Source organism: Alligator sinensis, unplaced genomic scaffold, assembly GCF_000455745.1.
Source record: "Alligator sinensis unplaced genomic scaffold, ASM45574v1 scaffold404_1, whole genome shotgun sequence".
Classification (NCBI taxonomy): domain Eukaryota; kingdom Metazoa; phylum Chordata; order Crocodylia; family Alligatoridae; genus Alligator; species Alligator sinensis.
The window spans coordinates 4,790,093-4,816,403 of NW_005841839.1; the positions used below are offsets into that span (position 1 = coordinate 4,790,093).

General features: G+C 41.7%; 1 protein-coding gene across 8 annotated transcripts in view; it reads right to left on the reverse strand.

Moving 5' to 3' along the window:
- The window catches only part of CRAMP1 (cramped chromatin regulator homolog 1), a 61,694-nt gene extending 35,577 nt beyond the window's left edge, over positions 1-26,117 (reverse strand). For 2 of the 8 annotated variants that reach the window (XM_025204125.1, XM_025204117.1), the window contains exons 1-6: positions 23,849-24,325; positions 22,991-23,346; positions 13,855-14,048; positions 11,284-11,437; positions 8,245-8,328; positions 5,915-5,963 (exon numbers count right to left, since the gene is read on the reverse strand). In XM_025204125.1, coding sequence (XP_025059910.1) covers positions 5,915-5,963; positions 8,245-8,328; positions 11,284-11,437; positions 13,855-14,048; positions 22,991-23,346; positions 23,849-24,144 — 1,133 coding nt within the window. In that variant the 5' untranslated portion in view covers positions 24,145-24,325. Of the gene's footprint in view, positions 1-5,914; positions 5,964-8,244; positions 8,329-9,093; positions 9,158-11,283; positions 11,438-13,854; positions 14,049-22,990; positions 23,347-23,801; positions 24,326-24,419; positions 25,925-25,957 lie in introns of those variants that run through there. The other 6 variants (XM_025204150.1, XM_014520211.2, XM_025204133.1 and 3 more) reach the window with 6 other exon arrangements.
- Positions 26,118-26,311: the final 194 nt, after the last annotated feature.

The window sequence follows — 26,311 nt, forward strand, 5'->3', positions numbered from 1 at the left end:
CTATTTCTTTATTTTTCATTTCCTATCTCTCTAGCAATTTAAAGCATTTAACAATTTTTGCCCATTTATCCATCTCTTAGGTAACTGATCCAAATGACTGATCCATTTTTTGTACTTTTTATTGCATTATAAATTTTGACCATGCTACCTGCAAAGTGTTGGTGGAAGTTGTGTCTGCCACATGTAGTTGGCTACGTGCCATGCTTTTTGATGAGTTTGTTTACCACCTGCCAGGATGCACCTTGGGCAGTGGGTAACTACCAGCAAGAACTTACAGAAACAGCACACTAGCACTGAACCCATGAATTTGGGTACAAAAAGACAGAAGCGTTGTGTTATTTTAGTTACATTTCAATCTCTAGTTCAGTCTCTATAAAAAGGTACAGAGAAAAAGAACAGAAATACAAACTGGAGGACATAAGAAAAATATGCAAAGTGCAAGAAGGAAAATAGCTGGCAACCTTAAAGCTGAAGCTCCAAATATTAGGTTACTCTATTATGTGGAACATCTCAGTTTAGAAGCGAGCAATCGCAATGTGGTCCCTAGAGCACAAAGTGTTACCTACGGCAAGCAAATAGTTTTGCAGTTAGAAAGGATGTGAGCAAAACAGCAAAATACATTCATGAATTCACATAGAAATTTACCATCTCTGGCCCTGGATACTACAAAACAAGAACATTTTGGAGTGTTGTTGTCATGAAATACTCTTCATACTTCCCTAAAATCCTTCATATGAAAGAAAGGATATCCCACAAGGCATCTTTTTAGAATGTCTAAGAAAGTTTCCTCTTACTCCCTTTTGGATAAAGTATGATGTGTTTAAAATAATCTAGGAAAGGAGTCTAATGAGTTATTTCAACTTGGAACTGGCCTAAAATTAAATGCAGTTGAAGATGGCAGCTTTAATGGAAACATATGGCACAGCATGGATGGGGGAGGAATAGCTTTATAAATTTAAAAAACTTGAATATAAAAAAAAAAAAGCTTATTATAAAAGTAGTTGTAGCTTAAAATACCTGCTTCCTGTTTAACTCTTTATTTCTGTTAACAATATTCTGGATATTTCTAAACTTAAGAAAATAGCAAATGTTTTAAAAGCTAATACTTCACAACATGCTTAAGAATTCTTCATATTCACGAACATAAATGGTATGTTCAGTCTACGGAAACAGAGCCCAGGACATTTGGGACTTTCTTCAGTATAGACTTCAATATATTTTTTGTGCTATGAGCTTGCTCGTTGGTTATCAAACGCAAATGTTTGAATATATAGCATGCTGTGGTATTGGGATCTAAGCACATGGAAATCAAGAAAAATGAAACTTTGCCCTATGCCAAATCATTCTCATTCTAAACAAATCTAAATGAAGAGATAAACAAAGCCAACCATGCTCTTTCATGCATTGGAAGGTGCATCATGAACAGGTCTAAGGACCCTCTATGCGGCATTGGTAAGACCGCAGCTGGAGTACTGCACCCAGTTCTGGGCACCAAATGTCAAGAGGGATGTGGATAACCTTGGAAGGGTTCAGAGGAGAGCTACTCTTATGGTTAAGGGTCTACAGGTAAGATCCTACAAGGAGAGATTGAGGGACCTAAATCTTTTCAGCCTCAGCAAAAGAAGGCTGAGAGGGGATCTTGTGGCCGTCTACAAGTTCATTGGGGGGGGGCAGCAGCAAGGAATAGGGGACACTGTTTGCCAGGGTGCCCCTTAGGGTTACTAGGAACAGTGGCCATAGGCAACGCATAGGGAGTGTACATGCATCCCCTGAGAGCACGCGCTCCCAGCTTAGCCGATGGGCAGGCTGAGTCCTGGTGGCGGCCCCCACTCCGAGAAGTACCTCTGGCACTTCCAGGCTCAACGTGGGGGGACCCCTGGTTGGCGATCAGTCACAGGGGACCCCCTCTCCTGATAGCCATGGCTGCCTGTGGGCAGTCCCTGCTTGCTGCCACCATGCCCCTGCTGCTGCCACCTGCAGGCAGTCACCATGCCCCTCCAGCCTCAGAAGGCATGCGTTACCTATGACAATGGCCATAAACTGATGGACAGCAGATTTAGATTAGACATTAGGAAATGATTCTTTATGGTGAGGGTTGCCAAAATCTGGAATGGCCTTCCAAGGGAGGTGATGCTCTCCCCTACCTTGGAGGTCTTTAAAAGAAGACTAGACAAAAGAAGACTAGACAAGCACCTAGCTGGGGTCATCTGACCCCAGAGCTCTTTCCTGCCAGGGCAAGGGGGTCGGACTTGATGATCTACTAAGGTCTCTTCCGACCCTAAAAATCTCTGAAATCTATGAAATCATACCTATGCAGAGAGGCATTAATAGTACAGACATGAGCACAAAAAACAAACAAATCTTACTTGTGCTATTAGCAGTTTCTCAAATTATTCAAATTATCTGATTTGTATTCGAAACAGATGTTTTAATGTTTCACTATTTAAGGTGCTTAGCTTGTTTTACATTTTTTCTGTGTATACAATGAGCATGCATTCATGTACTTACCAGCTACTATTACTGTAGTAACTAAAGGACTTTATAATTTCTAACATACTTATCCTCTCAACACTATTTTAAGGGGAACTGATAAAGAGAGAGTGACTTGTTCAAAGTAACACAGAAAGCCAATGGCACAAAAGGTATTTGAAACCAGGCCTCCTGCAAATTAGGGTAGCATTCGAAACAGTGAACCATCTCCCTAACAGAACGTTCAGTTTCTCTTTCTGGTTCTGAAAAGCCAGCACAAGATTACAATGGTGGGTTTATAAACACAGTCAGCAAAGTTTTAAGTCACTATGGGTGCTTGCAGATGCTAGGGAAAAAAAGACACTTTAATTTAAAACTTGGCACATTCCTGCACTGAGCCCCACATATATCCAGAAGAGACAGTGAGTTACTTCAATCTGGCTTGCTTGACATCTGTAAAGATCAGGTGCTTTAGTGGTGCTTTTTTTAGCACCACTATCTAATGGCTGATTGAATCAACTTTAGCTAAAAGTGCCAAAAAGCCCCACTAAAATGCTCAATCTTTACAGACGCTGAAAAGCTGGGTTGGAGTAACGCGTGATTTCTTGTGTTAAAGTGTGGTATTTGTTTTTTTTTAATGTCTGCAAGCAGCAAAAAATCACAGAGAAGTATGGTTGGAAGGGACCTCCTGGGGCCATCTAATTTAGCCCCCTGCCTCAAGCAGGATCATCCCTATCCAAATCACCCCACACAAATCCCTGTCTAACCTATTACTAAAACTGCACAATCAACCCTGTTGCCCAACTACAAGGCATAGCACCCTACCTGTCATAGATAAAGCAGGGAGACAACAGTAAACAGTATTCTGCTGATGCAAGGGTGGTTAAAATATGCTTGAGAGATTCAAGGAGGAGGGTCAGGACCCCATTGCAGAGGAAGGCAAAAAGTCCCACAGTCTGTATCAATCTGACCATAAGTTAGTCTCCCTCCACAAAATACCTTTTCATTTAAAAGTTTGTAAAACCATTTGTACAGAGTTTGGGCTTTTTAACCATTTCATTTAACAAAGCCTAAGGTATGGGCTTAAATATACCAGATTTAACAATTCTGGTACAAGTTCTTACACAAACCTCTTATTTCATGTTGACACATCTTTACATTATCCCAAGACACAATGTTTGTGCTATGTGAACCGATAAAAAAAGGAAGTCTGAGTAGAGTAGAAAGATAATACAAATTCCAACAATTATTAACAATACACCCAGAATATTGATTCTGCCAGCTGTCTCTAAAACAGTTGATGTAGCTAGGGTTGTGAGGAAGATATCAAACCCGATGGACCACTGGGTTGAACTAATGCAGCACACAATTCCCGTGTTCCCTCAGGATTGATAAGCACCTATGTTTTGACCTATTTTATGGACCCCTGCTGATTCAGGCTGCAGTCAGCAGTTAACTAAAAGCCTTATAATTGCTCAATTCTAAATATTTCTGGTATTTCTAAGATGAGTACAGAAAAGCTGCAAGACTCCTAAGCTGAGTTACCAACTTAAGTGAAGTGTGCCATTTGGCAGAAAAACAATTCTTACTGCTTGACGTAGTTACAGGGTTAATTTTCCAATCAAAACTTGATGTTTGTGGCCTGGGTCTTCATCTTGGCTGTGAAAATTGACTCCCATATGTGGACATTCAATTTTGATAAACCATAAGCAGGAATCTTATAGAAAGCCTGGGGTGAAGCAAGGTGTTAACAGAGAACAGCCAGGACAAAAATCTAGGACCCTTCAGACTCTAGATCCAGCTCTGCCCCTAACTTGCTGGGTGGCTACTCAAAAGTTCTCCAACTTGTCAAAGGAAGCTCTTGCATAATACACACGAGAATTACAAGAACATTTTTTCTATATGACATATAGTTAATAATCATTAGGGACTGGGGCAGAGAACAGAATGCCAGAAAATAAGATTATGATTATTAATTTGTAACACAATAGGGGGGAATTTTAGCAGCTGGTGAGCAGGAGAGAGAAGATTTCAGTCGTGTGTGTGTGTGTGTGTGTGTGTGTGTGTGTGTGTGTGTGTGTGTGTGTGAAAAATTAAAAATCTACATGCATTGCAGGTCATACTAAAAGACTGAGTGTTAATGTTAAGTGCAAGGATACATGTTTCTGAATACTAAGTTACAAGAGAAAATCTTGACAGAATTACTATCCAGGGTTTTCCTAGACTGTCAACCTTTGGTTTGAACAAATCAGAGTTAAGCCCTCAAATCCCGCAAAGCAATGCTGATGGGAAAACCCCTGAGCCTGTCAACAATGCACTGCAGGACTACGGTGACATTAACTAAAAATGATTTTGGTCTTGTCAAATGTTGCCTAGCCTACATGATGGCATTGACTTTACAACAGGGCCCCAGTGCAACGTATGAAAGTATGAATCTATTCTAGCATCTAAGTGGTAAAAGTAATGAACACTTTAGAAATGCTTAAAAGATGAAGACCTACCTATTTCTCCAATGGCAGACATATGAACCTAAGCATTGGTATAACAAATGAAACTGTCTATGCCCCCCCAAAAATTTATAGCCGATTTAAAAAGATTACTAAAGGTTCTAGTCCCATTTCACATCCCCTTTCTCCCGTCGCCAATTTTCCAGTTAACAGAACAACCTGCAGGCTATTCTGCAAAATATTAGTTAAGATTTGCAACACAACTGCTAACCTTGCAAAGATACTGTACAGTACCCCACTGAACAGGGAGAATATATCATATTAAAATTAAAGCAAAATGCCTGGTTTGCCTGCATTGCAAAATGGTTGCAAAGTTCATTTTCATTGTTCAGAAAGTGAGAATTAGGGGTGTTGCCAGCACTAAAGTGTTGTCTTTTAGGGCTTTATATATTTTTAAATATTTCATGCACTGCCTCATTTATAACAGGCATATTTCTCACTGCTTCTATAACCCAGAGGAGAGTGCAGGTGAGAACTGACACTCTAATCCTGTAAATCCTTATGAAGTCAAGGAAATTATTCATGCTGACAGCCAAGTACCTGTGTAACTGTTTGCAGGACCGAAGCTGTGGGAATGTTGGAAGAGCTCTGTGGAGGGCTAAAGCCACAGTACTCTGGGCAAGATGTCACAACTGGAGAGAACAGCAAGCAGAGTTGTGAGAGAAAACTGCATACTAGGACTATAGATCTTTATACTCTGTAGGTTCAATTCAATTTAGGCCACATCTTCTAGAAAACGTTTGCATTACCAGGTATCTCTTAAATTTCACTCATCATGTGTTCCCTATTTCAATTAATTTGCCTCTCAGAAGGGAAAAAAACCTGGAACAAGATTATTTGTTCAGTGTGTTAAATCAAACTGTAACTTTTGCACAGTAAATGCTCCAAGCTCTGGGCTATTAATTTGGCAATCAGTGTTGGGAAAAATTCTGACTTACCCAACTTGGATGAGCTCATTGAGTTTAGCTGCATTTTTATCATCCATACCTTTAAGTGAAAAGGAAAAACAAACATAAGATATTAGGAATTAAATAATGCAGGACACAAGTAATAATTTTGTCTGTATGCTTTTCAATATTATGGTATATTGATATGTAGGCTATATATTCTGATGAAACAATACATTTTAGTATAATAATACCTTGGATGTAGTATAATAATACCAGAGTATCAAAGTGCTTGGAAACAGTCTATTAAGCGTGGAATAAAGACTTTTGAAAAGAAAAAGAGCCCAACATACAGAAGAAAAAAGAAAGTTTAGGAAGAATCCCATACCACATTCAAGACTGTTAAACATGAACTTCATGTGCGTTAAACGTGGAAGACTGTCACTCAAGAACTAGGCTCTACAACCACACACAGATGTTTAATGAATTGATGCCTCACTTGGTGCAAATCGATTGTCTTGTGAGACAGAGATGCCTGGGCTACAACAGAAACTTCCTGAAAATGTGCTACTTACAAACCTGGAGAGGACAATCACTTTTAGTACAGTTTGTAGGGTTCATGCACATCCTGCTGTTAATTATATTTCATTTGTAGATTTAAAAGATCAAAGTTCATCTGCACTGCAATGACATTGCAGTGTTTTGCAAATGTGACACTGCAATTAGCAGTAAAACTTTCTGATCTTCATGCTCAATATCTGTTGCTAGGGCAGCATAGCATTATGGAGAAGCCTCAAACCCTCATATATGTTTGGATGTGGCAGAAGAAAATAAAAAGAAAAAAGAAAGTTACGCTGACATTGTTGCAATGCATATTTTGAAACTTCCATTAAGGTAATGTGATCTATCCTCTGTGTAGTAAAGACTGATTTTGCTTGTACAGGAATTGTCCTTTCCCCATTAGAGGTGAAAGTCATTCCCGACAAGCTTTTATGTCTTCATAGTTCTGCATAACATTCACTGGCAATTTCTAGTGGTAAAGACTTCTTGGGTTCCACCAGAAAGGCAAAGAGGAGGATTCCAAGAAGCAGCAGAGTACATTTGTCACAGAACCTGAGTGAGAGGGGTTACTGCTCATGTCAGAAGGGGAAACTAACAAAAAGGAACAGAATTTTCAAGAGGACAATGGACACCAATGTGGTGCCAAATATGGCTGAAGCACAACGTGGAGGTCCTTTCAGGATGACTGGGAGAAATCCTATTTCCAGTCATAAACAAGGAAGGGTCAGCTGATGCTCTCAATCATTCACAGACAAGTTGTGAAGGAGAGAAAGACATACTACTAGCATTTTTCTGTTGATGATATAATCTGTCTTGCTTCTGCACCTCTGTCCAGAAACAAATAACATAAAAATAGTTCCCTCAAGATGGCTTAGCCTACTCAAGAACTTCTGAGCTAACAAAATAAAGTTAATGGGCACAGCCTCAACATCCAATTCATGAGATAATACAGTAAAAACCCCAGTGTGAACAGTATGTAGTAAGAAATCCCCTGGTACATCATTATCCAGTTAGGATTTCAAGCCATCCATCCCTTATGCCTTTTCATTTTGTAATTTTAAAAGCAATGAAGTCTTTAAAAGGAAATAAGCACCAACATAATACCAAAGCTACACATGTATATGCTACGCCAATCTTGGAGCCTTCACGTCATCAAAAACATGGTACCAGACTGAAAGCAACATACAAGATATGCTATGGTGTTGACAGGGTTGAAGAATCTGAGTTATTCAGACTGTGTTTGTGAACTGTTAAAACTGTTATTTCTGATCAAGACTGTTAATGTTTATTCATTTTGAATATTGTTAAATAAAAATTTTAAGCCTGATTTGGAGAAATGTATTATCCTAAACATTGTAAATTACATAATTTGCTCCTGCAATTATTCTTACCTGGAAAATTATAGTTAATTACCTGATTTTTCAAGAATACTCAAGTACAAGCATCTAAATTACATACATTTCACCTGAAAATGTAGAGATACTTTAAGTAAATAAATAACCACCACCCAGATCTGTGTTTTCTACTTCTTGCATTATTTACATAAAGAAATCTACAAAGACTATGCTAAAGGAAAAGGGAAATCTCATGTGCCTGACTAAAAAATATTCTTACAGAACAGAATTAAAAATTCCCACTCTCCACCAAAGAAAAAAGAAAAAAAACTATGCCAAAAAGAATTGTAGTGGAATACAAATGGACACACATTTTGAAAACCATTAAAGCAGAACAGTCCAAGCCATGCCCATCCTCAAGGGTAGAACTTCTCGACTCTACAGCATAAAAACAAATTTCCATTACTAGTGGGCATTCATACTCACATCCCCCAATCTTTTTCCTTAGCTCCCCATAGCAGATTAATCCATAAAGCTCCAGGGAGGATTTTTTCAGCCCTTGAGAAAACACTGCAAAAAACAAAACAGCTGTCAGGTGAGTTATGAGAAAATATATGCGTAGATAACACCAATAGACCAAGCGACTTTCACCAAAAACACTCAGTGTACAGGACAAAAATCCACATAGATTTAACGGCTATGTGAAGTTCCCACTGCAAATAGCATCGAGTCTGATTTCACAGTAATGCTATAAGCAGAAGAGTGCACACATTTCATAGTTGTGACTTTATATCTGGGAAATGTAGCATTTTTATGCAGAGTTAAAATCTCAAGTGGCTTTCCCATAATTTAAAAAAACCTGGATTTTAAACAGGGAAAACAGAATTAAGTCAGCTGTATATACATTAGACATAATTTAAAAAAAAAATTAAGTGATGATGGAACTATGATTTTACTTTTCCAGGAGGCATTAGCACAGCTTGAAATGTTTATAAAATTCTGTATTCTAAATGTATAACAACATATTCACTAGTAAGTTTCTGGGGTTTTCTTTTCCCATCATCAACATAAATCAATGTGAGCATCATTATGTGTATTATGTCCAATATCCAGGACACACAAGAGAAATCCTTGTGGCATACTTATCAGTCCAAGAAAGACACCTGACTCTCGACAACTGCAATTCTCCTTGACCTAAAGGTTACCAAAAAGTTCAAAATTCACATACAACCTCATCAGTACTAATGTTAACCAGAAATTACACAGGTTCTTAAGCCTCTACATAGGCAACCAGAGAGTTTTCACACCTTATAGATTTGGATATAAAATGTTTACCTTCATTCATTTCTGCTTATCCAGCCCACAACAGAAGATGCTCCTTGGCAGGACTTCTGAAGTCCTGTGGAGACAGGTTTCTTCCAATATTGGATTTGCGGTGTTTTGGGGTTTTTTAATATTTAAAAAAAGGTATCTGATCTCAAAGTGGCAAACAAATAGTCACCAACTCCAATGTATTAGGAAAGCACTCAAAAAATGTCACCTTTATTAAAATGTGGTTTACAAAAAGATGTCCTCTCTTAAAACCCCAATCTTAAGGACGGACAAAACCATGTTTTAGAAGACATTTTATTATAGGAACGTTACCATACATCTGGTTTTCCTAGAAGTGTGTTGCAATACATACTACATAACTCTTGTGGCAACTGGTCATCAACACTGAACGCCTTAAGTTTCCCTTGGACAAGTAGATTTTTTTTTTTTTTAAACAGTAGATGATGTCTGGATGAACTTATTCTGAGGACTTTAACAGAAGTTAAAGATAGTTAAATACTGTTTCTCTTAAATACAAACAGCCAGCTGTAATAATTGGTATCAAAGTAGAATGAAGGATCGGCAAGCTGGAAAGTGTATAGGGACCCATACTTGCGGTTTGATTTCCAACACAGGTGTACTCCCAATTGATTTTGACTGTTTAAAGATGTCTAGGAACTGTACTAGAAGTCTCTATGTCCATCTCTTCACCAGTGACTCTCAACAGGGGTACCACAAGATCCCTTTAAGGGTGCCACAGTCCTTGGTCTCTGCATGAGAAGGTAAGTGCTGACTCCTCCTCCACCTTTTAGGCACCCTGAGCCCACCCCAGCATCCTACAAACAAGTGGCACCCCTGGCTGCTCTGGCTCCTGTCTCCCTCACGATCCTAACCCCTGCACTGACTACCTCGACCCTCCAAGCAGTGTGCTCTGCTGCAGGCAGGCAGGCTGACCGAGGACTGTGGGGCCATGCTTTTCAGCCCATCTTACTCTCCTGCTCCTCCTGTGCTCCCAGAACTTGTAGAAGCCACAGGAGCAGGTAGCTCTAGTTGCCAGCATGCAAGCCCCTGGACAAGCAGCTGCAGTGGTGGGGGCACCTGCCCCCTCAAGTACCAACTGGAGGAAGGGAGGAGGCAGACAGAGGAAAGATGCCACCCTCACCTGGCACCAACCTCCATGCCTCCAGCAGCCACTTTCACTCCCTTCTGCCTCCTTCAGAGACAGCCATTTCCTTCAGGGATCTAATAATGCACCTTTAAGTCCCCAAATCTGCCCCACCAAGCAGCCCGCTAGCATGAAGCATTATGCACAACTCCTTGACATGCTCTCAAGGGTGCCCCTTCCATCCTGTGAACACTTTTTAATGGTGACACAGGGTACAAGGAGGTACACACTGTAAGAAACATTTGATTTTGAAGTGGAGCGCCATTAAATTCAGGATATGGAGGGGTGCCTTGAGTCTAAAAAGACTGAGAACCACTGATCTAGATAAAGCTACTTGCAAATGGTCAGAAGCCCAGTTTCATCTTCATTTAAAGTATACTGTTCAAATTAATCCAAAAAAGAAAAAAATCCTTTTTACCATTACTTTTATGAATTGCCATGCTACATGCACAGCTACAATTTCTTCATTTTTATTTGATCACGAGAGAAGCAATAGTGAAATAAAAAGCACTAAACAAGTTCCTAAATCACTGAAACAATTTCAAGTGTATTGAGTAGAAAAGTGCAGGGAAAACTCAACATTCCAGCCATCTGTTAGTCTGCCAAACCATTTTCTCCTTACTGGATTTTACCTGGAATACAGCAGGCCGAAGAAGCTAGGACAGCCAGGGCTCAGCTGTATTTCTTCAGGAAAGTTGCAATTGGCTACAATGGTCTTAGCTGCCTGCCCTTCAAACACCAAAGTGGTGCCTAAGGTTGTTACAAAATACATCTATTTAATCCACACAATTATTGACCTATGGTAGTGTGAGATAACAAGTAATGGAGGAATGGCCCATTTTATCATAAAAATATTTTCCAATAGCTAGATTTAAAACTAAGTAAGCCAATTTGGCCATGCTAAGAATAATACAAAGTATTCAGAGTTATCTTCCAAGTCACTGTTTCTATTATTCCATAGAATTAATTCTCATGGCTCTATCTCCCACTGGAGAATATCCTTCCTGAACACTGAGATGTCCATGGAGGCCTTCCCATTGCACACTCACCATTATCGAAGTCAATGTATTTGGAAATCTTGTGCCAGGTACGATAATAAAAGTGCCGGACTTGCTCTTTGTTCTTCACCATACTTGCTGGTTTGCCTTTTTTCTTGTACTTCAGCGCAATGTTGTTCTGAATAGCTTCAAAGTCCTTCCCATGCTTGAAAAATACAAGATTCAAAATCAAATGAAAAGCAAAAGAGTGCAGGAGATAGAAAAAGAAAATTCTTAAGAGTATTTTAGATAAAGACTATGCTCTTCCTGGGTTGGCCTACAGAAGAACCAAATCAACATTGGCAAAGAGTATGAAGAAAAGGTCAAGGAAACAGGCCACATTCAAACCTAGTGTGAATAAGCCTAACCTAGTTCAACTTCAATTGAACTGCATTTATTCCAACTCCACTTACTGAACCAGTCTTTAATACATTTATGAACCATTCTCATCTCAGCAGGAGAAAAAGGAAATCAACATTTGGATTCAAACAGCTATTGAATGAGAAGCTTAGTTTGTCTCCATGTAGGTTATAAAACAATTCCCACACCTTTTTATATTGCTTTAGGATATTTTGGGTTAATGAACATTTATTATTATGGTACCAAAAAACCTCTCAGATTGCATAGAGCAGTGATTCTTAACAAGGGTGCCAGGATACCCTGCAGTGCTCTGAGATCTTTTCAGGGGTGATGTGGGATGCCACACAATGTTAGTACTGTTAGGTGTGTGAACATGATTCACAAGCTAAACAGAGATTTGAAATAGGAATTTATAATATTAAACCATTCTGCCCGCTGTGGCAAGTTCTTTGAAGAATAATTGCTCTATTATTCTTCTGTAGTCAAAAAAGAGTGAGTGAAAATGAAGAACTGGCATCTTCCAAGGGGTGCCCTGAGTCCAACAAGAAGTACCCCGAGTCTAAAAAAGTTGAGAACCACAGCTTTAGACTATAAAAACTGAACATTAAAGTATTCATTTGGTCATAATACTCTGTTTATACCCATTTGAAAAATGTATTGCATACGTTACCAAGGGGACTAAAATAAAGGATCTAAATATAGGTTTTTTCCCTCATTTCTCCCATCGAAGTACAGCAAAAGCTCTGTTATCCATTATGAGTGGGGAATGGGGTGCCGGTTACCTAAAAATTCCGGTTATCTAAGGCAGGGGTTTTCAACCTTTTTGAAAACCCCTGTGGAGCAGGGATGGGTGTGTGGCGGCAGCAGCACGGGGCGGGGGGGGGGGGGCAGGGGCAAACCAGCGGCAGCCTCTACATGCGAGCTTCCCCCCCACCCAGGGCCAGCTGGAAATTCTGGTTAATACAGTGTTCCAGTTAGCAGAATGCCAGTTAACACAGATTTGACTGTACTGACCTGGCATCACCCAACTGAGATTCCAAGAGACCAAGACACAAGGTGCACAAGCCTTTGCCAAAGCTTACTTTTTCACTTCTTATCCTTATAACAATTCTGCACGTGCATATTTAACTGTAACTGCTAGAGGTACATCGATACATCGATCTGATATCAGATCGGTACCGATATGAAGAAAATTGTCTATATCAGATATCAGCCCTATGGGGCCGATAAATGCCGTGCTGCGCACAGCCAGCAATGTGGAGAGCTGCCTTCAGCTGGTAAGTTGGAAGGGGAGGGGGGAGGGAAGGGGCAAGCACTGCCCAAAGGGAGCGGAGGGGGCGTGGGATGGAGCCGTGGCTAATGGGGTGGGGATGGTTCCCATGCTTGCTTGCACCCTGGGAAGGTGGAGCAGGGAGGCATGTGCCCCTAGATCTGCATGGTGCGGGGCAGGCAGCAGCTGCAGGACGGAGCTGGTGCTGGTGCTGTGTAGGGCTTTTCTTGGTGGGCACTGGGCTTGGAGCAGGCTCCAGCGGTGCTGGGAGGAGGCTGCAACCACCCCAAATTTTGCCACAGTTCCACTCTAAGCCCCATGCCGCTGCCTGGCGCAACCCTGGCTGAATGTCCCTCCTCTACTCAAACACCGGGTAAAGCCGGAGCTGCACCAGGCAGCAGCACAGTGCTGGGAGCAGAGCTGCAGCAAAATTTGGGGTGGCTGCAGCCTCCTCTCACCGCTGCCAGAGCCTGCTCCAATCCTAGCGCCCGGCAAGAAAAGCACTGCGCAGCACCAGCTCTGGCTCCACCCCACAGCTGCAGCCCATTCTGTGCCATGCAGATCTGCCTCCCTGCCAGGTGGGAGCTGCCCCCACCCCACAAGCTGCACCTCTGTCCCATGGCCCCCTGCCCCAGCAGACCTGCCCCCTCCCTCACTGCCGGGGCGTTGATATGCACCTCCCTGCCTTTTCCCTCCCCTTCCACCATACTGGACTTACCCCCTGGAGGCAGCTGTATTGGATCAGCACTGGTTGACATGCCTCCTTAAATACCGGCTATTGGTATCGGTCCCCAAAATCTCTACTGGTGTACCCCTGGTAACTGCACATGTAAACTCATCCTAAACAATCCTTTAAAAAAATCCCAATCCAGACTTTCTTCAAACATTAAACCAAGCCAATCAAACGTAAGCTCTAAGGTGCACTACTCTTACCATTCCTCTTCTATGCATACCTCATATAGTCCCTCAAAGAAGGTATTCTTGTCCTCTGTACTCCATGATTCCCACTGACGTCTGACCTTCTTTCCTTCTTCCTTCTCTCCAGCTGAGGAGCCCAGATTCCTTGCTGCTGCCTTGGAACTCCCAGTAGGAGTGCTGGGAGGAATTCCTGATGTACTACCAGATGAAGTCCCCCCATTATCTGCTCCTGTGGAAAGCAAGTGAAGACAAAAACCATCATATATAAAGAAAACATACCTGAGAAGAAAGTTTCCAATATAAAATTTTTCCAAGAATTTCACAAGAAACACAAAGCAGATTATGAGTTATGGTTATACGAAGAAGTAGGATTTGCGGATTTAGCCATTCGCTATGAGAACGTATCCCCTGCAAAAGGCGAGGGACGCCTGTAGAATAAAGGAAAGGACGAGGAAGATAAATACAGCAAGAATTATTATTCATGGTTTCTTATTCTTATTCATGATTCATTTTCAGTAGCATAACAAACACATTCCAAACTAACCTATTTACAATATTCAGCAAGGCATTTGAAATGGCATGTTTTTATTTTGTATATACAATACACTTCATACGAAATGGACATTTCATATACAGCAATAACTTTAAGGCAAACATTTCTTATGTTTTCCAGGCATTAACTCTGCCATTAAAAGTGATGCAGAGAGGGACTAAAAATCCTGAAAGTATTCTTTTGAATGTAGCCCTCTTGCATGTTCTGAATGAATGTTTTTAGGAGCTTGATTATCCAAAATAACTGATTAATTATCTATCCACATGTACTCAATTAATCACAATACTAATCAATTACCAGAACACAGATTTAATCAATGATTTTCTAAAAAAATTACATTTTTAGATGTACATGTATTTTGCACATTTGGTATATAAAACTTTCATTCTAAAATGTGTGAAGCAGAAAATCAATTAAGACTTTAAGCATCTAGGAATTCCAATCAAAATGAAAGATATTTGTCATCATTTAAAATCAGAAGACATTACGTCTCACTTGCAGGTAACAAAATGAAAGCAATGATTCTAAGGACTCCATTCTTTCAACTCTACATAATACTTAGTTCAAAACAGCTCTACCCTTTCGTTATCTTATATCTTATGTCTGGAATATCCAGCCACCCTGAACTATAGTTTATATCCTTGAAAGATCAATTCAGACCTCTACCCTTTCAAAATAGACAAATTCAATCCCAAGCAATGTATTTGAAAGAAAGTTGTCTGATAAGTCCTTAAAACTTAATATTTCATCAATGCTTCAAAGGCTTTAGCTTCCATTTTCTTCCTCCTAGGAAAAGGAGTTTGTTACAGTACCCTCTGAAAAAATCTTGTTTGCCCATTACAGTTCACCACAGCATTTACCAGTTTGCTGCCACAATCAGTCCTGGAGGTGATCACCATGTTTCAGCAGCGCAAGGAGTATTCTCCTTACCACACGCTATTTAAAGCACTCAGGGATGAAAGACATTGGAGAAAATGAAAGCATTTGTGTGCATTATAATGTTTTTCCTGAAAAAATTGTGGTTTAAAGGTTTCACAGATGCAATATATATTAAGCACAAATTACCTAAAAACACTTCAAGTTCTTCTCAAAAGATCATTTGAAACTCAAGTGAAGTGTGAAAATAAATTAATAAGAAAGCCCACAGTGAAGTTGTCCATTCTAGTACCTCTACATTAACTGCTGGATAGAGGAAGAGAGGATTTCAAGAATCCCAGCTAGGAATTTGACCTAGGAGCCTATTCTAAAGAGATGGTTTATATCAGGAGATCATTGCAGATGAGATAAGTTATTCTCAGTCCAGTTCCTGACATCAAGTTACACAAGTCACAAGACTGGACATCCCATATGATTATATCTCCAACGACTTGTTTCTTCTACTCTTCTGCACACAGGGGAAAACTCTAGCTCGACAGGTACAAAGCCCCAACTCTGAATGCAAGACTTGTTAGCATTGGTTCTTGCTTTACAGTCTGCAACAGAAGAAGTAAGTTTTTGTACATGCTAATATTCATAATGAACTTTGCAGGACAACTCCAAACAAAACTACAGATCTCTTTCATATGACCCTAATGATTTGGATCAGTTTACTCATTTTGTTAATCTAGTGGTTTCTAACTATTTATATATCTGCTTCAGACTTGCACTCAAGGCTCCCACTCCAGACATACCACAATGTTTTGCTTTACTTAGCCTCAGGTTGTGTCTCAGTCAATGGTGTAAGTTCTAACTCACTATAGATCCTAGGCTGTGGTTCAGCATACATCCTACTCTAATAAAGCTTGGTCCTTATAACCAGAAGGACCAGGGATCACATAAGGCTTAACAGGACTTGGTTTGCAGCATTCTGTCTGGGCTTCGGGAAAAAAAAAGACTTTGCCATCCCTTGCAAGACAAGAAGTCTCTTTCCATGACCTTTGTGATCTGTCAGAAAGAAGTCAGGTGTTCTACTTAGAAGCATTAAGACAGGAAATTTCTTTAAAAATTGTAGTAATGGGCTTAAGGATTGAAATGTAAAACCTTGACATGCAAGTTACAAACAATGGAACACTGCATATATCAGATAGGTGAGTCACTGACGGTATTGGTGTCTCATCAAAGCTACAGTCACGACAGGTTTTTCATCTAGGCTCCGAGTTGCAGCTTACTGTTTGTTCTCTAAACATTCCCACAGGCACCTTACAGAAGTCATCAGATTCACAGCTTCAGCTGCTGGACCCCTCATACAAAGGGGCTGCTGTCCAACAGAATCAATCTACTCTGAACCACCAGTCCAAATGAACATACATTAGACCTCTTATCTGTGCCCTGCAGACTAATATTAAAACTAGTATATAAAATGCCATCTTCAGGAGTCACTTGTCAGCTCCCTGCAGAACATCTACCAGATGCTCCTGTAGGAAAGGAATACAACTTGTAGTGATACTGCCTGTACAGAATAAGACTGAAATTAAGAGTAAAGCACATTTTTGTTTCCATTTCCTAAAATATACCTACTAAATTCCAACTTAGAAAATACGGGCAAGAGATTCCTTTGAAACAGTGTTCTTACATATTCTGGTCTTTTATTGTAGGAATAACTTCATCTTTACAAGTACTTCTTAGCTGAAGGACTGCATTAGGAAGATTGGAAAATCTCTTTACTAATTTTCTGCATTCCATCTACGCTGAATAGCGAAAAAAACACTTATCCTCTATAGCCCAGTTGCACTTATGAGGTACTATGATTTTGGAATTTTCAGAACAGCTGCTATCGCACCTTGCTATACTCATAAATGTTTTTCTTCTTGATTTTACTGTGAAAACACCCGAACTTAAAAGAAAGCTCTCTCACTCCCCTCAAACAAATGTAGGCTGTGTTTAAACAATCACATTCATCTTTTCAATGGCCAAAGGCAGCTTAACCTAGTGCAATGAAGGAATCAGCACAATCCAATGAAAAACATGGACTTCAGGAGTTCAAAACCACATGTTGTCTTGTGCAATAATCCTACAGAGCTGCAGCCTGGATCCAAACAATTTACTATCAGACAAGGAAGAGGCATCTCTAGTTTAGAAGAGGCTAGAATGGCTTCGAACCCCATCTATGAGCACATGCCCAACTTCATCTTTTGAATACTTGTAGGGCACATGACTCCACTTGTAAATGCTGTGATCCCATGTTTGGGAAACACTTGAATAAAAGAGAGACTGATATATCAGTCCGAGTACAAGCATAGCCCACGAGTACTATTCATTGCCCATTTCTTTTAAACAGAAAGTGGCATGGAATCCCCGGAAGCACAAACCTAGGATAGCACGTCATACTATATGTTCACACCAGTTTCTTACTATGGACACCTGACGCTTTAAACAAGGCAGTTAAATTTCTAACAAAGATAAAGCCTAATAGAGATCTTTGTTTATCTCTAACAAAACAGGCACAAAAAGAAATCACACTGCTAAAATGCAGCTGAACTTGTTTCAACATGTCTGGTTCCAATTGCTGTCAGGGTACTACATGCAAAAAAATGTTACAGAGCTTTCAGTATACAATATAGATTTCTGCACTTGCTAGTTCAAATATGCATGGCTAGAACAGGCAGTCTCTCTACAGGCACCTACAATATTTTGAATATAGCAGGGCCTACTAAAAATGTACTGATGTTCCCACCTATAGAAAGTTACTATCCACTTGCTCCAACATTAAAGTTTTAAGGGAAGTATGCATTAAAGCCCAACACCACACATCAACTTTTGTTTCCAACATACAGAATTAACTGGACTTTAATATACGATAAAAGTTTGGTTATGTTTACATAAGCATATCTCCCCCTTCTACACACCCTTTACAATGTTTTACAATATGAGGAAAATGCAATCAGGTTAAAAAAGAAACAAACAACACTTGGCTTTCAGCTTCTTAATATAAAAAATAAAAAAGATTCACTTAGGTACTTAATAATATAGATGCATATATTTGGAATTTAAAACACAGCTTGAGTTATCCAGTATGAATAGCACAGCATATTTAAAAGGTACATAGCATTCATTGCTATTTTGCTTAGAAATAAGGCAATCAAATATTTAAGAAACTCATGTGGGTACATCCTTAAGCAGAAACAATATTTAATAGGGATTTCAATTATGTTAATGACACAGGCATAGACAACTACACCTCTACTGGTGGGTACCATGCAAAGCTCACAGTTTGCCATGCAAGGGATCTAAACTATGCTGCTTCTGTTTTGGGGATGTTGGAAGGGATGGAGAGTTCCTTCCTAGTCTTCTGCTGATTTCCAGGGCAAGCAGGAAAGAACAGTGAATTCATGACACAGAATGAACATGAAGGAAGAAAGTATGGAATAAATGACAACAGAGACTGAATTAGGAAGAAAATAAGAATAAAAGATATTATGCTCATAGATTTTAAACTGATATGTATTACTTAGGGAAATAGAATTAGGAGACACATCGGTCTTCACCAAGGCTACAATATGTAACATTACACACAAACTAATTTTGAAGATTTTGAACCCCCTTCCCCCCATCAAGGTTAGAAATCAAATTTCTGGAAAGGGATTTCAGTACATGAGTGCCATTGGCAGTTAACCAGCCCTAATGCATAGGCTATATGATATGCAAATAGTGCTGGCTTGAATCAACCTGTGGTTATCTTCTCAAATGGATGAAATTTTAGAGGCCAGCTAGAGAAGATGGAACATTTTAATCTATAATGTTTTAATCTTTAAACTCCTTAAACTGAAGAGCATTCTTATAAGAACTGTGGCTAACCCAGGGGTGTCAAACTCGCCCAGTCTGAAGGGTGTGGGGCCAGTCTACAACCTGGATCATGATCACAGATCAGCCCTGCGTGCTGCTTGCAGAGTGCACGTCAGCTCCAGCCTGGTGCACCACGTGCAGCACAAGCAGGCCTGGTTTGGGGTACATGCTGCATGTGGCACCCATGCCAGCCCAACCCTGTCCACTGGATCCAGCAAACAGGGCTACTCTGTGGGCCTAATCCAGACTGGCCCCACCTCCAGTGTGAAGGGCTCATCTGGCACGGGCACCACATGCAGCACATACCCTAGACCAGCTCCATGAGTTATGTGTAGTGTGGGCTAGCCAGCTCCAGCCCCAGGCACCAAGTGGAGCCCATGTCAGACTGGTTCCATGCACCGGCCCCAGTCCTGTAAAGCACGTGGGGCCAGTCTGACATGCCTATTCCATGTAGTGTCTGAGCCAGACTGACCCTGTGCACTTGGACTGGTCCCCTGTGTTGTGCACGGGGTGTACCACATCCAACCCGCTCTCTACGTACACTACATACTAGACAGGCTGCATCCAATGCACAGGGCTTGTCCAAGACTCACAGGCAAAATGATAACACTTGCAGGATAGCGCTCCATCTTTGACACTCCTGTATTAATCCATATAGTTATTGGAACTATCCTCACACAAAACATTGTAAGTCAGGAACAGAAATATAAAAATATGATTCCTATCTTTTGGAAGAGCTATGGGATGATTGAGCTGTCAAAAAGTGATTTAGTCTTCCTTAATTCATTCTCTATGGAGAGAAATGGGCAGAGGACAGGAATGAAATCCCTTAATTTGTCTCAAACTATTGCTGTAATACTTGACAGCTACTACTTCATGTTCACTTTAGCCAAAATGTTTATAGAAGACCTTTAAAAACAAAACAAAACAAAACAAAACAAAACAAAACAAAACAAAACAAAACAACAACACACATTCAGCACACCAGAGAGACCTCTCACTCAGCACCCAAGATGGGTGGACAGTAGAAAAGAAATTTCATTGATACTTCATCTCAAAATGCTGCTGCTTGTAGCATTTTTGTTCTGAAGTACAAACCATAGCAACGCAGTATGCTAAAAGAACAAGAACCAGAATTTCAGAATTCAGCTGGAAATAGCTTCCTGCTTATTACAAAGTTAAGAAAGCTCCCAAGAGCTTTACCTTCTGCTGGATAGAATGTGAGAAAAAAAGAACTTGGTAAAAGTTCCCTTAACTATCCTATAGGAGAAGGGAGACTCACCGAAGGAAAAAAAAAAAAAAAAAGCACAAAACAGCACAAACTATTACAAATAAATTTGATTCAAACAAGCATGCTTCTTTTTGGGGCGGCTTATAAAGAAATGATCATGAGCAACAAACGTACTGAGAGTAGGTACTACTTCAAAGAATTTAAATGCTATATTTAATAAACATGCTATTCCCTTCTGACTCCCTCTCCACATATTCCCAAAGTGAGATCTTTATAGATTCTGAACAGACAGCTCCTTTGAAAATATTTTGAAAGGTTACCACAGTATTATTTATGATCACAACAATAAGCTGGATTTATGAGAGAGAACAAATGGTAGTGTAAATCAGGTATTCCTAAAGCTAGTATCAGGTATTCCTAAAGGCCAGTGCTTACATGGCCCTTACAGACATCATCCTAGGTGTTACATGAATAACGGAAAGGTTTTGAGCTCTCATAGTTGATCTGAAGGTCCAAGGAAGCCTGTACAAGCACTGCAGCAAAGCACTACCAGATGACTGTATTAAACTCAGTTGCATATTATTTTTGTGGAAGGATATATAGGGTTTGGAGTGAGAGCAAGATTAAAGATTTTTAAACCCACTTGCTCTAAAAATGTCCTCTATGCTATTATCACCCAGCTGGAAGCTTACACTGTGTGGTGCTTCATAAGGACTGTAAATTCACAAAAATTGCAAATCACAAAATATTTCGGCATCAGGGAGAGAAGTCAGATAAACTAGCTTCAGAGTCTCCATCTTTGAAGGTAAACTAAATTTTAGAAAGATTGCACTCCGCAGCTTTATTCTCTAAGATTCTGACACGGACATCTCAGAAATATCTACGAAATCGCCTCAAGCGCATTCACAGCAAAGCTAGCCAAGCAGAGTTCTGGCTGTATGCAATTCAAGAAGCATGAGCATAATCATCATTCCACCACTGAGTGTCATCAAAGATTTAACAAAACTCCCCCAAACCTGAAACAAGTCAGGTACAGTGACTTAATGTTTTGTTTATTTATGTCCGAGTATTGAAATGATTCTTGTCCTTTTGGTCTGTACTATATTTACCTACATGTTGTTAATTTCAGGATTTGAATTGTAAAATAAAAAGAATTTGCTTGATAATTGTTAGCATAAGCAGGCCTACTTGAAAACATTCCATGGCTTTAAAAATATACATCTATTTACCATGCAGGCCATACACATTCCAAAGAAATGAAGCTCTCATTTAACATTACTTTCAGTCCAGAAAATAATTAGCTGCATCTCATATATTCCTGTCTTTTTTTGGTATAAATGTAACAGGGACAGAATTAGCTTGGCTTCTCAGCTCCAGGTACCACACCCCACATCAAAGCTTTTTCTCAGTTTCAAAAAATTAAGCAGAATTTACTAACCAATTGGGAGCAATTTAATAAATAATACAAAAATATGCCATACTCAACATAGTTTAAGGCTCGTCTAAACATATGACACCTTATGAAATATGCCACATAGCAAATTTGCATTTGCTACTATGGCCCTCAGCATTTTTACCTCATGTACAGTATATGCAGATTCAATGCCAGAAAAAGCAAGGGTGAGATAATCTGCAGTACATATTTAAGCAGCATCAAGATGTTTTTCTTTGGTTAGATGGAGGTAAAGTTTGCTTTCCACAAATAAAACAGTAAAGAAATACACAAATGTTATCCTTCTTCAAAACAATAACAAATGATATTTAAATATTGCTGCCCACTGTCCCTAAAATTATCTCCAAGTACAACTCAACTGCATTGCTAGGTGTCAACCAGTAATTGCTGTGCACACACCGAGTCACTCAAACAGTCTTCCTGCATTCTGCCTATCTAGAAAAGCAACAGCTTTGAAGAAACAAGAGCCTATCCAGGATACTAAAGCTAAAAAAAAAAAAGCAAACAAGCAAGCAGGCAAATTAAAAAAAAAAAAAAAAAAGTCCCCTTTAAATGCTACCTCTTAAAGTATCCTGGGTACTTCTAAACTGATAACATATTAGTGGAAGATACTGCATAAAACCTAGGGCAACATGGTTAGACACACTTACAGCATGTGCATTTCAGACATGTTTCAAAAGCCAGTTCTTTGTGTAACAGCCTCACAAATAATTTTGTGGAGGACAGATAGCAAGATGTTTTTCTTTTTATTCTAACACCTAACAAATATTGTTACAACCCCCCACTAGGAATCTTGTTTATAGTCCCTTGATTATACACCTTTCCAGATTCTGATTTACTAGTCAAAATAAAGGAATTTAACAAGACTTAATGCTGATTAAATCCAGGAGGTAAATATCCTTTTTGATCATAAACAGAGCTTTTCCCCTCCATGCACACATCCAAAGTACCCATATTTACAAGTGGAAGCATGAAGAGTGGGCAGCACTGGAGCTGGAACCTTGGGACACAAAGAGGAATCCAGCCAGGATGAGAAACAACACAAAAACAAGGGGGGAAATGTAGAAAAGATGGCATCCATAGGACTCAAGAGAAGCCCCCTTGAAATTGCAGGCAACACCCCACCTGCATCCCAGCTTTGATGTGCTTTTTAAGGGTGAAAACATACAGTACCTTTGCTTTTTGCAGTAGTGCTGCTGCTGTTGCCAGTTGAAGAGGATGCCTGAGAATCCTTCCTTAACCTCTTGCTCTGAGGTCTGACACTGGACCTGAGAAAATGATGCTGGTCCTGGCTGTGGGATGGCTGGAGGGAGGAAGGGGCCTGGGGCAAACTGGGGTTCGCTGGGGGGTTGTTGTTAGTGTTGTTGTTAATAATCTTCTCTTCTTTCTTTGTGCTGCTGCTGCCTGGAGCTGCCTCTCCTCCTCCTCCTGCCCCTTCTTCTTCCAGGGACTCCTCATCTCCGCCTGCTCTCTTGCCCAGCTTTTTCACCCCTTCCTCCCCGCTGCTCTCACCCAGTTTCACTGTCATCCTGTTGGGGAGGAGAGAAAGACAAGAAGGGGACACAAAGTCAAGCCACAGACCCCACTCGAGGAGCAGAAAAATCCCTGGGCTGAGAGGGGAGAAGTTTAGCTGCAGAAATTCCTCTCAACATGGCCGCCGTTGTTTGTTACTAAATCCCCTTTCGTTTGCTGTCCCGACCCAACAACCTGTGCCGAGGGGTGGGAGGGGGAAAGCCCCATAGGAACCCCCCCAAACCGGCCCAAAAGAGAGCCCGGCTCCCCCGGCAGCCCCCTGGCACCTTGGTGGAGAGATTAGGGGCGCCTTTGGCAAGGAAATCGCCAAGCCAAACTCAGGCGTTTGAAAGCGCTCGCCAGACACAGAGAGAGAGAGAGAGAAAACCAGCCACCAAACCCCGGCGGAACAAGGGGATCGCAGCGCGGGGAGAGGGGCCCCTAAAAGTGACTCGCCCCCACCCCATCCTACCCATTGTGCTGTTCCTCAGGCCCAGGGGGGCTCTTCTTTCTCCTCACCATGGAGCCGAGGTGATCCGACCTGCTGGGGGGGGGAAATTCATATTCCTAGATGCAGCAGCAACAGCAGCAGCTTCTCCTCCTCTCTGTGTGTCTCTCTGACTCTCTCTGGGGCTGGGACTGGCCAAGGCTACCAAGATTTCCAACTCCCCCCCCACACTCCACCCCCCACCCACCTCCAAATTACAAGGCACCTTTCTGCTTCCCCCTGAACTGCAACTTTTTCCCCAGGAAGGCGGCAGGTCCCGAAGTGCACAAGGAGCCCCAAATGCTTTGGTGCCTTTGCAAAGCAGCATCGCGCTGGGGGATCGCCTGTCAACGTTTGCATTTAAAAAAAAGACACAAACCAGCAGAGGATTTGGGCTTTCCAGAGCTCTGAACTTTGCTTGCTACGTCACCAACCTCCAGCATTTTTAAAAAATGATTGTAACCCCTCCCCCAATTAATAAAAAAGGTGCCAGGCTCTCAAACGTTTGTTGTTGTTTTTCTCCACCCCAAAGAGGAGTGAGTGCAGTCACAGACACTGCAAACGCTTGGCCGAGTGAAAAGTTTAAGAACATTTGTTACAAACCCATTTACTGAGCTCCGCTGCCTCTGAAATGCCTCGCACATCGTCTTTAAATGTCAAATTTGAGACTGGACCCATTCTGGCTATAAAAATGGCCACTCTGCATCCAGGCTTGGTTCACAGAGCTGCTCAATTTTTAAACCATCACACCATATATCTATATATACATAGATATATACACATACACACCTAAAAAGCTTTGGACAGCAGTTACGCTGTCTGTTAAGGTCCACCACTGATTGACTTTTTTTTTGTTTAAACAATGTAAAATTACTGACACCATATCCACCAACAAGGGCAACTTTCAAGAAACAAACCGTACTATAACAAAACAGAAAGCACTAGGAGTTGCAATGCAAGTCTCTTATCACAGTAGCAGAAACCACAGTCCAACTTTAATTAAGGAGCGAGATAACAACCCACCGGGAAGGGAATTGCAAGGATCAACACAACTTAGAACAGAAAAAAAATCCACCCAACAAGAAGGGCCAGGGAGCTGCACCACAACTTCATAAAGCCATGTACTGGATAGTAGGATACTATTATTAATGCTCCATATCTTCCCCACTGACTTTTTAAGTTAAGCCACTGTATTAATCAGTGGATAATTATTTTGGACAATGTTCTGTTCTTTGCCAATAAAGCATATAAACTGAGCTGAAGTACAGATCCAGTTTTACATGGAAAGAGGGTAAACCATCCACTTGCCAGACCACCCACAAGAGGTGCGAGGCAATCCACACACACAGAAACAACAACATTAGTGTCTATCGGCTTCAAAACCACAAATCCTTAGTCCCACCACTTCGTACTCACAAGCCTTTTCCGTGTTGGAAGTCAGGGGTGCCTGATACCCAAAGGAGGCTCAACTCCACTTGGTGCCAGGATTGATTTCGTGATGCTACATTTAAAGGGATGGATGTATCTACCGCTATCCTCCCGACAACCGCGGCAACAGAAACAATTCTCTTTCCGACAGAACAAACTCAGCAAATGAAAGGCCGTGTCTCGTCTACTACACCCGCAGGGAAAGCGAGTCTCGAGCTGCCTCTTTTCCAACAGTTGCTCCCTGAAACTGTCCTAACTGCACCGTCTCGAGCTCGCCAGCCGCAACCCTCCTCCCAGCTGTCGCCGTCTGGCATTCTTCCCCGCATCACACCTGTTTCCCTCCCTTTTCTTGACAAGGGAAAGACCAACCCGCGGCTCCGCCGTGCTAGATCTTGGCGCGCCGCGCGCGGCCCCTTCCTTCACCGGGACACTGAGCAAGCCAGCGCTCTCCTCACCGGCAGCCTGTTCTCCCCGGGTGGTCAGTCCCGGGACTCCCGGAGGTGACCTGCGGCTCTCCAGGCTCCCGGAACCACAGACGCAGACGAGGCCGGACGAGCTGCACGTTTGCCAAGCCCCGTGGGGCAAAACCATCCCCAAACACACACCTCCTCCACCGACGTGGGGGAAGCCACGTTGCTCTGCTGCCGCCGTCCCCCACCGGGACCAGATCACGCCGGAGACTCCCCCGGCACCACCTCCTGACGGAGCTTTACCTGATGCATCAATGCCCCGGTGCAGACGGTGCGCCCCAGGTCCTCCGGCGGCTGCTGTCGCTGATCGTCTGGCTCCTGCGGCGCCCGCTCCGCCCGCCTGCGCCCCAAACCCGCCAGCTCGTGCCGCTGCCTTTGCACCCCCAGGGCCTTCAGCGCCGGCCGCAGCAGCGGGACGATTCCCCAGGCCCTCAGGGGCCCCGGCCGGAGCAGCGATCGCCTCCCCCGCGGGCTCAGTCCCCTGCAGCCCGTGCCCCGGGGCCTGGCGCGGGCCGCATGCAGGGTCCCAGCAGCGGCTGGTCCGCTTCCTAGTCACCCCGGGCTCGGCTGGGGGGGGGGGGGGGGGGAAGCCCGGGG